General features: G+C 50.1%; 1 protein-coding gene across 1 annotated transcript in view; it reads right to left on the reverse strand.

Moving 5' to 3' along the window:
- LOC144947751 (ankyrin repeat domain-containing protein 13C-like) overlaps window positions 1–13,240 on the reverse strand; it is a 41,169-nt gene that overhangs the window by 25,833 nt on the left and 2,096 nt on the right. The window contains exons 2-4 of the mRNA XM_078877091.1: window positions 11,338–11,698; window positions 2,531–2,572; window positions 453–557 (exon numbers count right to left, since the gene is read on the reverse strand). Of these exons, the coding sequence (XP_078733217.1) occupies window positions 453–557; window positions 2,531–2,572; window positions 11,338–11,686 (496 nt within the window). The 5' untranslated portion in view covers window positions 11,687–11,698. The remainder of the gene's footprint in view (window positions 1–452; window positions 558–2,530; window positions 2,573–11,337; window positions 11,699–13,240) is intronic.

The raw sequence follows: 13,240 nt of genomic DNA on the forward strand, positions 1-13,240 counted from the left end.
ACGTCCTTGTTATTGTGTTGTCAATGTTTGTTATAATTGTTGTGGCATTGTTGTGTTGTTATTGTTTGTTATTATTATTGCGTTGTGCATTGTTGTGTTGTTGTTGTGCTGTTATTATGGTGTCGTGTTGTTATCGTGTTGTTGTGTTGGTGTTATTGGTGTTGTTGAGTTGATGCTGTTGTGTTGCTGTGTGGTTATTGTTGTGTTATTTGTTGTACGTATGTATGTTGAACTTCTTTCGCACCGTACGTAGCCAACCATGCTCATCGGAGGTGCAGGGGAAGGACAACAATTTGGTATTGTTGTTGCTGTTGTTGTGTCGTCGTGTTGTTACGTGCCGTTGTCATTGTGTTGTCGTGTTGTTGTTATTGGCGTTGTTGATGTTGTAGTGTTGCTGTGTTGTTATTGTTGTTATATTGTTTTTGTGTTGTTGTTGTGTTTTGGCTTCTCACTCGTTTGCCGATGTCCCAGGCTCACGGCCTCGGCCAGGGGACTCCATCCCTGTGCGTTCCGGGACTTGACCGGAGCGTTGTGAGCCAGCAGAACCCTCGTGCAGTCTACACCACCACCAACACAACCACAAAGATCTCGCGTGTAGCCTCGAATGTTAGGGCAAGTGCTGTCAGCGAGCACTAATGAAGGCCGGCATGGTGCACGAGCGGATAGTGTGGCCAGCACCACGCCCGGTTCATATATTCATCACTCGTGTTGGCCATGAGCGGGAATTGAACTCGGGTCGCCAGGTTCGTAGTGCAGCCCGCTAACCACTACACACACACACATCACACACGCACATCACACACACACACCGCACACGCACATCACACCGCACACGCACATCACACACACACACCGCACACGCAGACATCACACGTTGTCCTGCCTGCCCCCTAGGGCTTTAATCAGTGCTGACCCCCCCCCCACACTGCGTCCGAGCGTCAGTGGCTCGCCAATGCTTTATAGACCGCGGCGGAGCAGCGCGTTGCCTAGCAACCGCCATCACCTAGCAACCGGCGCAACCGGGCAATATGTAACCCGGCCCCTACGTCACCAAGGAGATGGAGGGGTGGGGGGCTCTAGCCAGCCCCCACAGTGTGGCACGTGGGTGGGTGCACCTAGTCTGGTACGAGTGGTCATGACACGAACATGAAAGGTTAATTGTGTGTATGTGTACGTCTATGGGTACGCTTGTGTGTCTGTGTGTGTCTGTGTGTGTGTCTGTGTGTGGGAGCGGTAGTGGGAGCGGTAGTGTCGCGGTTAGCGCGCTGCGCTACGAACCCGGCGACCCGGGTTCGATTCTCGCTCACGGCCAACACCGGTGACGATTATCTGAACCGGTCCTGGGCCTCCCCTAGGTCGACTCAGCCTCAAAAGAGTACCTGGTGCGATGTGTAAACATTGCCACTGGGGAGACAAGGGCGGCCGGGCATATGCCGTGCTGGCCTCCATAGGTGCTCGCTAACAGCACTTGCCGCAACAGTCTGTTAATGCTATATGGGGGATCTTTGTCTATGTGCATGTACCTAGCATGGCACAAGCGACGTGTGAGGATGTGATGTTGGCTTTGTGTGTGTATCCAGGAGCGGAGGAGTCTTTGCTGCACGTGGCCTCTAATCCAGCACTCGAGGCAGCGAGGGTTGGTGGATCACACTATGAAACTTATGGATGTCGACCCAGCAGCTAGCCTTCGACACTTCCCATGGTCTTAAGGTGGATCTAGACTGGCACAAGTGCTGTGATGACATGACCGCCACTTTGTGGCGCTACAAACTCCGTCATCCGAGTTCGATTCCCGCCCGCGGCTAACGTCAGCTGCCAGTGACATTTTAACTTGTCGTGTTTAACAACAGTATCAGCACTCGAGAGACAAAGGCGGACGGGCATGATTTCAGCCACACCACCACATCATGTAGTGTTGACCTTAATAGGTGCTCACTAACTAGCACTTGCCCAAACAGTTAATGCGTTTATATCTTTCTATGTGAGAATATCGTCTTTATTACGGTGGTACGTATTTGAAACTGGGCCTGCGCATCCACTAGGTTAACTCAGCCTAAAATGAGCACCAAGTAGCATAGTCCACGAATGAATGTCGGCAGTAGGAAGACAAAGGTGGCCAGGCATGTGTGGTGCTGGCTACACAAACAACTCAACCACACGCAGCTCAACCACCAACAACTCAACCACCAACAGCTCAACCACCAAAAACTCAACCACACACAGCTCAACCACAGCTCAACCACAGCTCAACCACCAACAACTCAACCACCAACAACTCAACCACCAACAACTCAACCACCAACAACTCAACCACCAACAACTCAACCACCAAAAACTCAACCACCAACAACTCAACCACCAACAACTCAACCACCAACAACTCAACCACCAACAACTCAACCACCAAAAACTCAACCACCAAAAACTCAACCACCAACAGCTCAACCACCAACAACTCAACCGCACACAGCTCAACCGCACACAGCTACACGCACAGCAGAGACTTGGAACGTTCAGCAGCAGCACCCACCTCGATTGCCCAGCATCACGGCGACGTGCAGGGCAGTGTTTCCTAACCACAAACACAAACGCGGTCGCATGTTAGTCGCGTGTTAGCTGCATGTTGGCCGCATATTAGCAACGGTGAAAGGAACACAATTTCCAGTTGCGACGCCGCATCGCGGTTGTTACCGCGCGGCCGTTCGGCAATGGCTGACGACGTTTCCACTCCACGTGCCTGGCAGCTTCTTCAGAAAACTCCAGAAGCCCCCCGGCTGGCACGTGGTTGCGAAACGTCGGACATCTTGGCCGTATGACATGTGGGGGACTGCCTGGGTTACGCGCCGGACAGCGCCTGCGACAGCAGTGCAACCATGGACACCGCTACGCGCCGAGATTGTGCGCTGACACATGCTAATGTGTTGAGAGTTAATATCGTGATAACATATGATATTAACACAATTGCGAGCGTATTCATTTAGCGCGGTGAGTCAGGCTCCCTTCGATGCGTCCGTCGTACATTAACACAACGACGTTAACACAATGAATACGTTTAGAATTGTGTTCATGTCGTACAATAACACAATTTCTAACCGTATCAATCTGTGTACATAAAGAAAAAAACTAAAATCAATTTACCATCCGTCTCCACTTTCATCCATTACTGTATCTCAGAAGTCGCTTTTGTTTATTTTATTTAAATCCTTTCCCTGATGTATTTAGTTTGCGCCGTTGGTGGTGTCGTGGCTTCTTCACACGGGACAGAGGAATCGGTTTGTAAATCAACAGAGAGCAGTGCACCACCACCATGCGTGGCCCACGAGTGACCTCCCTCACCCTTCACACGAGTAGGGGGAGCCCCCCCTTCACCTCCCGCCCCCACCCCCCCACCACACACTCTGCTATGGGGGGTGTGTTTTTATTCTCAGGGGTGGAATTAAGCCAACTCAAGTGATTATTAACAAATATATGTTATTTGTTTTTGTGTGCAGTCATTGCTGACCGGGCTAAAACCATCAACTCACTGTTACACTTGGCAACCCAGTTAAGTAACGCCCTCAGTCTATGAGCATCTATCTATGTTAGCCTGTAGGTCTCCGTGTATATCTATGGGTCTCAGGTCAAGTCGGATTTAAATGATTAACTGTGTGTAAACATCGCCACTGGGGAGACAAAGGCAGTCGGGCGTAGTGCTGGCCACCCACCCCCTCGTGTGCCGTGCCGACCTTCATAGGTGCTCCCTAACATCACTTGCCCCAAAGAGTCTGTTGAGGCAATACGGGGGATCTTTGTCTATGGGTCTCTGTGCGAGTCATCGGTGACCAGGCTGAGCCCATCAACTCGCTGCACTTGAGACCGCGGTGCTCTCGCTGTGGCCATGCAGCCGAAACCCGGATTGGAAACCAGGCTACGACAGCGGTGCTAGCTCAGCATCTCTGACCTCTGAGCCACCTGGCCGGTTCTCTTCGAAGCATAGCGCTCAGCAAATTTGGGTGCGCTATTTATAGAACCACAGCTGGCTGTGGCTAACCCAAGGGGGTTTCATAGTGGGTAAGTCAAACGAGCTGAGCTCGCACCACACTGAGCGGTGATCTTGGGTTCAAACGCCCCGTGAATAAACCAGGTTCTCTCGTGTACCCGAGTTGATGGTCTCTGCCTGGTCGTCCATCACCCACATAGGGGCCCAGAGACTTACATAGAGACCCACAGACTCACATAGAAACCCATAGGACTCACATACAGACTGATAGACTGAGCTCTGATTAAACTGGGTTCTCTAGTATATGGGATTTGGTCCTTATATATAATTAATGTACAGCATTGTGGGATGCCGTTGGCATGAATGGCACCTTGATAAAAATGAAAGTACAGTAAAACCTTCGATTGCGAGCATAATTCGTTCCGGAAACGTGCTTGTAATCCAAAGCACTCGTATATCAAAGCGAATTTCCCCATAATAAATAATGGAAACTCAGATGATTCGTTCCACAACCCAAAAATTTTCATGTAAAAATTATACTGGTAGGAACCTCCTGGTTACACCAGCTCACAGGGGATTATTGTGTCCTTCCGTCGTCCATCCAAAAATGGAAGGGGTGGGGCTGGGTGGAGAGGAGAGGGTGGGGAGGGGCTGGGTGGAGAGGGGCTGGGTGGGGAGGGGAGGGGCTGGGTGCGGAGGGTGGGGCTGGGTGGGGGGTGGGAGGGGTGGGGCTGGGTGGGGAGGGGCTGATCACCCCGTGGTGCCCTTATAAAACTCAACGTTCAACCTACTCACGCCAGCTTGTGCCCGCCCTCACAGTCGGGCATATTTGCGGAATACACCACGCCGCCGTTGACCCTGGCCATTGACCGAGCAACCCAACGTTCCTACCAGCTGCCTCCGCAGGAATGTGTTTAATACAAAATACCTTTTTATATTTTTATTATTTACATTTCGTATAAAGTAATCAAATTTTTAAATTACATTTAATCGTGGCTGGTGTGAGGGAGACGAGAGGAGAGGAGGGGGCCATTGTTGCAGTACAGTTACTAAAGAACAGTCACTACACTTGGACAAAAAAAATGCTTTACGCACACACACGTGGCCACAACACGATAGTAAACAGTATACGCTCGCACGGATGTTGACTATACGAGTGAGGCACGCCAACTGAGACCGAGCATGGGAGATAATTACCCACAATCCCGCAGCGAGAGAGAGAGAGAAGAACCATCGGCTCAGTTGTGATCACGTGACGCTCGGCAGACAAAGCGTATACTGTACGTACTACTCGTATTGCAAGACCTCGCTCGTTATCAAGTTAAAATTCAGTTAAAATATCAAAAAATATTGCTCGTCTTGCAAAACACTCGCAGACCAAGTTACTCACAATCCAAGGTTTTACTGTATTTGTTTTTATCATCTATGGATCTCTATATAGATCTATGTAACCACAATGTCCCATAACTGCCACCACTTCTAACCGATCTTGGCATGTGGTCTTCTGTGTAACAGAGCCACTTAGCTCAAAGAGGCCTCACCGGCTTCATATAATAAAACTAAGACTAAACTATTTTGTATTTCACCAGGTAAGGCCCACTGAGCTATACAGCTTCAAATAATCGCCCAACGAAATGGCTTATCACGTGGAAATTTATAGCAGCCAAATTCTCTAAACGCATGTTTCTAAATGTGGAGAGGAAAGCTGGAACACCCGGAGAAAAATCCAAGCGGCCACGGGGGGAAAGAAAGACATGCAAACTCCAATATATACAGCAAGCGTCAGGGTCGGGATCGACCCCATGACCTCCTGTATACCATGCAAGGTAGTTAACATCTCGCCACCGCGGCAGTCCGAGTCTGAGGTCACCAGGTCGTAGCGCCGTGCAGTAACTACTGTGCCCACCGTCATTTTTTAAATTAAATAACAATAATTAAACAATCGTAAAATCACTTGGCTTCTCCATTCATTTGGCTTCTGGCAGCTGCCATTATTGTCACCCTGGGGGGTGGTCGCGTTCGTTTTCTCCGCCCGCGTCGAAGGTCGAACCGCGCCGCATGTGACCCGGAGCGCGGTTTAACAACGATGTGGGCGCGTGACGAGCCGCGTCGTTCCGTTTCCCACCCGTGATGCCGTTAGCGAGATGAGTGGTGAACCTTTAACTTATCCGTGCCCCCCCCCCAAAATAATTTTTAAACACGTCCAGCCACAATAACTTCGCTTAGATATTTAAGACGCAATATCACAACTTTTTTGTGTTTTTTAACACCACATATACATCTGTTAGGGTCCGCTGCCACAGTAGTAGCATAACGGACTAACAGCGCACTGGACTTGGTGGCACTGTGCGAGTCTACTGCGCACAATTATTTTCTTAACGATGCGACCACAGATAACGTCACGCGCCGGAGGAGAAGCTCTCCCTCAGCAAATGCACCGACGTCTCTTTTGTGAAGGAAACCGACGACGGAACTGAGTCGGCAGCCGCTTAAAATCGCGAGTACCCCACGCGGAATTCGCTAGACGTCAGCAGCAAAAGTCTCTTGCTTATTTAGCTGAAAATATATTTTAAAATGTGTGTGTATATATGCGTAAAAAAATATTTACCCAGAATTTATCAGCAGATTGCGATTATTGCAAAATGAATTTTTCCTCCGCAGATTATTCTCCAACAGCGTGTTATGTCAACACGTGAAGGCACTTCCATTGCAGCTATCCGTGGATGATCTCGTGTCAGAGTGCGGCCGCGGAAGATCACTTCACAGAACTACTGCCAAAGTCGCTTCCGATGTGCCTCTTTAACCGCACCAGCTTGAGTCCGAATACAGTCGTGCCTGCTACTCCACTGCTAGACAGGACACTCCTCCCTAAGCCGTTTGGGCTTATTTGACCGTACTTCATCACGCTGGTCAGACGTGGACGTCTTGGTCATTTGGAACTATGCCAAGCGTCGTCAGGGAGTTAAGAAAACAATATCCAGGCCTCGAAATAAGAATCCGGGAAGCGAGACTCACAACACAGACTCGGACAGTACGCTGCGGAACCCACCCAGAAATCTATTCTGAATCCACATCTCGACACGTGTGAATCACCACAACCTTGTGGGAGTGTGGTGGATGTGATTCGTGATTCACATCTCCCCCACGTAGGTGTTTAATTGGCACGTGTGTGTGTGTATATATATACATTTTACTGGTAGGAACCTCCTGGTTCCACCAGCCCACAGGGGATTATTGTGTCTGTCCGTCCGTCGTGCATCCAAAAATGGGAGGGGTGGGGCTGGGTGGAGAGGGGAGGGTGGGGAGGGGCTGGGTGGGGAGGGGAAGGTGGGGAGGGGCTGGGTGGGGAGGGGAGGGGCTGGGTGGGGTGGGTGGGGCTGGGTGGGGTGGGTGGGGCTGGGTGGGGAGGGGAGGGGAGGATGGGGAGGGGCTGGTCACCCCGTGGTGCCCTTATAAAAGTCAACGTTTAACCTACTCACGCCGGCTTGTGCCCGCCCTCACAGTCGGGCATATTTGCGGAATACACCACGCCGCCGTTGACCCTGGCCATTGACCGAGCAACCCAACGTTCCTACCAGCTCCCTCCGCAGGAATGTGTTTCACGTTTGAAAGCATTGGCGCAGTAGCTCCGTTTCTCTCTCTGTAACATGGATGGCACGATAAATGTCTTGAAGTTGATCCGATACGAATCGAACTTTAGTGTGAAGCTGTGTTGCTATTAAGGACTGACCCTACCACAATCACGCAAAACTGATAAAAGCATTACCCAAAACTTGGTAGAAAGTGTTTAAGTATAAACTCGGTCTCTCTGTAACCGTGGGGCCACGATAATGCTTGTAACTTTGATAGAATATAAATCAAACTGGTGTGTAAATCTCTGTTGCTATTTGTGACTCGCGCTGTAAAAAAACCAGCTAAATTCATCAAAGCGTTACCCAAAACTTGGAGAGAAACAAAAGAAAACCGTGCTAAAAGGATTTTCCTCGGCGTTCCGGCTCTGCCAGTCGAGTCGCCCCTCCCCAGCAGAGCCACTCTGCGAGCCCCGTGGCCTCATCGTGGCCTACGGACAAACTGCCCCCTGCGCGCCCAGCGCAAACGTGACCGTACCTCACCACGATGGTCACCGAGGTTTGGTTAATATTTGGCGGGGGAAACCTAGGGCCGGTTCATATATTGCTCTCCTCTGATGTTAGCCATGGCCCAGAATTTAACGCAGGTCGCCGGGTTCATAGAGTACTTTGTGACCACTGGCACCACTGTACCAACGCTCCCTTCAATTAAATTAAACTAAAATTATTTAGAGGCAAGATGGCGGCGTGTGAGTGAGCTTGTGAGTGTGAGCTGTGCGTGAGAATGAGTAAGAATGAGCTGCGTGTGCGTGTGAGTGAGCTGTGTGTGTGAGTGAGTTGTGTGTGTGAGTGAGTTGTGTGTGTGAGTGAGCTGTGTGAGTGAGCTGTGTGTGTGTTTAAATTGAGATTGGCGGGTACAGGGGGGTTACAGAGCGGGCACTGTGTGGCTGGCGAGAGTAGAGAAGAGTGCTGCTTGTTAGTGTGGTAGTTAGTGTAGTAGTTAGTGTGGGCGTTAGTGTATTCGTTAGTGTGGTGTTAGTGTGGTAGTTAGTGTGGTGTTGTGGTTGGTGTGGTAGTTAGTGTGGGAGTTAGTGTAGTAGTGTGGTGGTTGGTGTGGTAGTGAGGTGATTGTCAGTTTGGTTGTTGTGGTTAGTGTGGTAGTTAGTGTTGTGGTTATTGTTGTAGTTAATGTGGTAGTTAGTTAGTGTGGTAGCCAGCCTGGCTACCCCCCCCCCCCAGCCCAGGCCTACGTCGAGGCCTGCGTCGAGGCCTACGTCGGGGCCTACTTCGAGGCTTACGTCGAGGCCTACGTCGGGGCCTACGTCGGGGCCTACGTCGGGGCCTACTTCGAGGCCTACGTCGGGGCCTACGTCGAGGCCTACGTCGGGGCTTACGTCGGGGACTACGTCGGGGCCTACGTGGGGACCTACGTCGAGGCCTACGTCGGGGCCTACGTCGAGGCCTACGTCGGGGCCTACTTCGAGGCCTACGTCGGGGCTTACATCGGGGACTACGTCGGGGCCTACGTGGGGACCTACGTCGAGGCCTACGTCGGGGCCTACGTCGGGGCTTACGTCGGGGCCTACGTCGAGGCCTACGTCGGGGCCTACGTCTGGGGCCTACGTCGAGGCCTACGTCGAGGCCTACGTGGAGGGCGCTCATCAAACGGGCGAGAAGCCGTACATGTGTGACGAGTGCGGCAAGACATTACTCGCGCTCGGCCTACCTGTACGTTTTTACGTGTGTTTAACTGTTGTGGTTCTTTGTTATTTTAAAGATGGCAATTCTGCGTATTCTACTGCTGTCCCTCCCGGCCATATCTAGTGCCAAACACAACTCCACCACTGGCAGCTCTCGTTATTTCTCATCCATAGTTGATGCTCCATTTGTCACTACACCTGCTAGTGAAACAGCTTATAGCCACTAATACACTCCATCATTGTATCCTTTTAAATCCTATCTCTGTCCTATTACTTCACCAGCACTCCTTCCTAACTTCATTATGCTCTTAAATATGTCACCATACGTAAGCAGCTGCTATTTGTCCAAGGTTCGTCGCTCTTCATCCTTTCACATAAAATACTTGTGCAAACTATTAATTCTACTTTTCTTATTTCTGGGAGGTATTGAGCTTCACCCTGGCCCAAATGTAAAGAACTCGTATAATTCTGTAGATTTTTCTGGCAGAAAAGGTGTTGGTGTTCTACACGTCAACATCAGAGGGCTTGTGATTAAATTAAGTCAACTAAAACTAGAAGTGGCAAATCTGGACCCGGAGATGTTCTGCCTTACAGAAACATTTCTCACTCCAGCCATCAATGACTTGCAGATTACGATTGACAACTACAACCTTTTTCGACTTGACCGAGGGTCTAAAGGAGGTGGAATTGCGATATATGTTCGTAGTACTATTGCATGTTCACCAGCTCATTCCTTGTTAAAGAAATATTGCTTTGAAGGTCTGGCTCTCAGAATCACTCTCCCTAAAAATCAACAGATATTGGTAGTGTGCTGCTATAGACCGCCTAGTGGTAAGGATGTTGAAGCTGGGAACGCACTGAGGGAGCTTCTTGGGGGCCTTCCTAAAGGTGAAATCATTTTAATGGGTGATCTCAATTGGAATTGGCTAAACCCGCCGGCCGTGGCCACAAATTTTGCAGATGAATTTAACCTATTTCAATTAATAAATGTCCCCACAAGACCCAACCTAAAAAACCCGGGAAAGTCATCTCTGCTTGACATCCTATTAACAAATGCCCCTCACAATTTTGCGCTGACTGGTGTTCTGGGTAATAACCTTAGTGATCACTCCTTCATATTTGGGGTGAGATCATCAGCCAGACCCAAATCCCCCCCTAAATTCGTTGAGAAGCACTCCATGAGACACTTCAGCATTCAGGCATTTACTAATGATGTGCTTCACTCAGATATTGACAAGGTCTGTGATATCCCCAACCTGACTATGGCTTGAGGGACTTTCAGTTATACGTTTCTCCAAATTATTAACAAACATGCTCCATTGGTTAGATTTAAAACTAAAGGCAACCGCCCACCATGGTTTGATCCCTTAATTACTAAGCTCATGAAAACTAGGGACATGTGCTCAGAAAAGTAATTTGGTCCATGAATGGCTAGAATACAGGATTTTAAGGAATAGATGTGTCAAAAAAATACGGTATGCAAAAAATGCATACTCCAATTATACAGGCATCAGGGTCGGGATCAAACTCACAATCTCCTGTATACCATGCTAGGTATTTAACATCTCACCACCGTGGCACCCCTGGAAAGGAAATTTACCGAGGAAAGCCTCACTGAGTCTCAAGACTCTTTTTCTGCAGGGTGCTGCTGTTACATGAGGAAACTTAACCATAAATTAGAGACGCCGACGAAAACCCAACGCCGGCACTGCTGTATGCGAGGGGGGAGACACTCGACTCTACCACCTCCTGGCTACACCTCACATCCCCCTAAGCCTACAACACCTGGCAAGTCCTTGTGGTGGTGGTCACCCATGCAGGTTCACGCCCATGGCACCTTAAGGACATCTCATGCCAAGGTTACTCCATCCCTTCCCACCGCTGCTACTGTGTGCTGTATGAGTGTGTTCACCTCCTGTCTCCTGTCTCTCTCTTCCTCTCCATCTCTCTCCATGTTTCTCTTTCTCCCTCTCTCCCTCTCCGTGTATCTCTCTATATCGCTCTCTCTCTTGCCATCTGTCTCTGTCTATCTACCCATCTTAGAATCCGATGAGCTACAGAGTTCTTTCTCTCCCCGGGTCGAGCTCACCGTGCGGGTCCCTCTGAGTGAGTGCTGCTGGGTTGCCGGCCAGCACGGCGAGGGCGCGCCGTGCGTCCCCATGGAAGCACGCGTGGTGCAGGGGGTGCAGCCCGGCCGAGGAGGGCAGCCCCCCGCTCCGCCATGGGGAAGACACCCCGCTACGCCGAGGCGACGCCACCACCACCGCCGCGTCCCCGCCGCCACCGGCGTCGTCGTCATCGGCGGCGACGATGGCGGCGGCCCCTCCGATGGTCGGAGAAGCCGGGGTTGGCGGAGGGAAGATGGCGTCCTTGCACGGGAGAGCAGCGCCGGCTGGCACGTGCAGCTCCCCCGACAGGTGCAGCGTTTCCCCCGTCATGCTGCCAGGGCCCTGGGGGGTGGAGGGGCTGTCAGATACGTGTGGTTGGCTACAGATGGTGCAAAAAGAGTTCAATACGTGTGTATGCAGAGCAACGTTGCCAACTCCTTGAAGTAAAACGTCGCTAAATAAACAACACCGCTGGATATCATCACCAGCCATGGTCATTCCCCTGCTGGATGACAGCCTTCCCAAGCAGTCACCGCCACCGCCTCTCACGATCTGGCGATGTGATACTCCACCTCGCGAGCTAATTCATCGCTCCATCTCGTCGGAAGGACGTGCTACTAATCCGTGCTGTGTAACACCACGACAAAACATATTTCTTGTTCTACTCTGCTCCCAGTACATTTCATGCCGAGTTCGTGTAACCTTGCTCAACTTGACAGACATGGTAGAGTCTCTGATTATTTCCTGTATGCCGTGCTATTATTAGTGATCTCAGTTGCCGGCTATGTTGCATCACGGGGCCATTGGTCCTGTGCTTAGCAACTGTAATTAACACGCACCCTGACATTTGTTTGTTATATTTTTTCCCCAATTATAATTGCAGGTGTGCCAGCGACACTGTGTCCCAGGAGGAAAACATTTCCATCTGTGGCTCTCACGAAATAAGTAAAAACCTGGTATGACGTTGCTGCATGATAGGGAACAGCTCGTGGGAGGGGACACCACTGAACTACTTCTGAGGATGTATTTTTTGTGTTGGGTGTTGCGTCAAACTAGGACCCGTGTCTAACAGGGAAAGGGCCATTACCTATAAACATCTGGCAGCTGCTTAAATCAATGCTGGTCAAGATTGATGAGATGCTGAATGTCGAAACTGGTCCAGATATTTTGTTTTAATTGCTCTGAATCAATGCTGCCGAAATGATGCACTCCCAGAAGGTAACGTCGCGCTGATGGGATGTGTAATACATATTTATGTGTTTTACGTGGAGATAGATACGTGTGAATGAGACAATATTGCCTGCTTGTGTATTCTTAAGCACCTTCAATTGACCCATGTCCCCTGCTCGGGGCCACTAAACATCGCCCCCTTCTGGCAGACCAGTACCCCAGGTGTCTCTGGCCAATAAGACTCCATCCTGGTTTCACTGGGTTAAACAACATAAACTTGAAACCTGAACAAGCAGGCTGCATTTGTACTAAATAAGCACATATAAAACACGCAGCACACTAGCATACAGAACACAATAGCCAAAAACACAAGACACAAAATGCAGGGGAGATCATAGGGGCCGTCCATAAATGACGTCACGCACCTAGGGGGAAGGGGTCAGACATTTGTGACGATGTGTGACGAGGGGGGGGTGAGAAATGTGACGTCACGTCAAAATGCGCAAATTTAAATATAGACAACACGTTCTACTTAATTAAATCGACTTTTTGTTAAATGTTTTCTCCTACAACATCAGAGTGCAGCGCCACATTAAATATGCACTACAATGACAATCGTTTAAAGCGATTTGAAGCATGTTTTTTTTTTTGGGGGGGGGGGGAAAGCTTTGTGACGTCATATTTGAGGGGGGGGGTCTGACTTTTTGTGACGCC

This window comes from Lampetra fluviatilis, chromosome 46 (assembly GCF_964198595.1).
Source record: "Lampetra fluviatilis chromosome 46, kcLamFluv1.1, whole genome shotgun sequence".
Lineage (NCBI taxonomy): Eukaryota > Metazoa > Chordata > Hyperoartia > Petromyzontiformes > Petromyzontidae > Lampetra > Lampetra fluviatilis.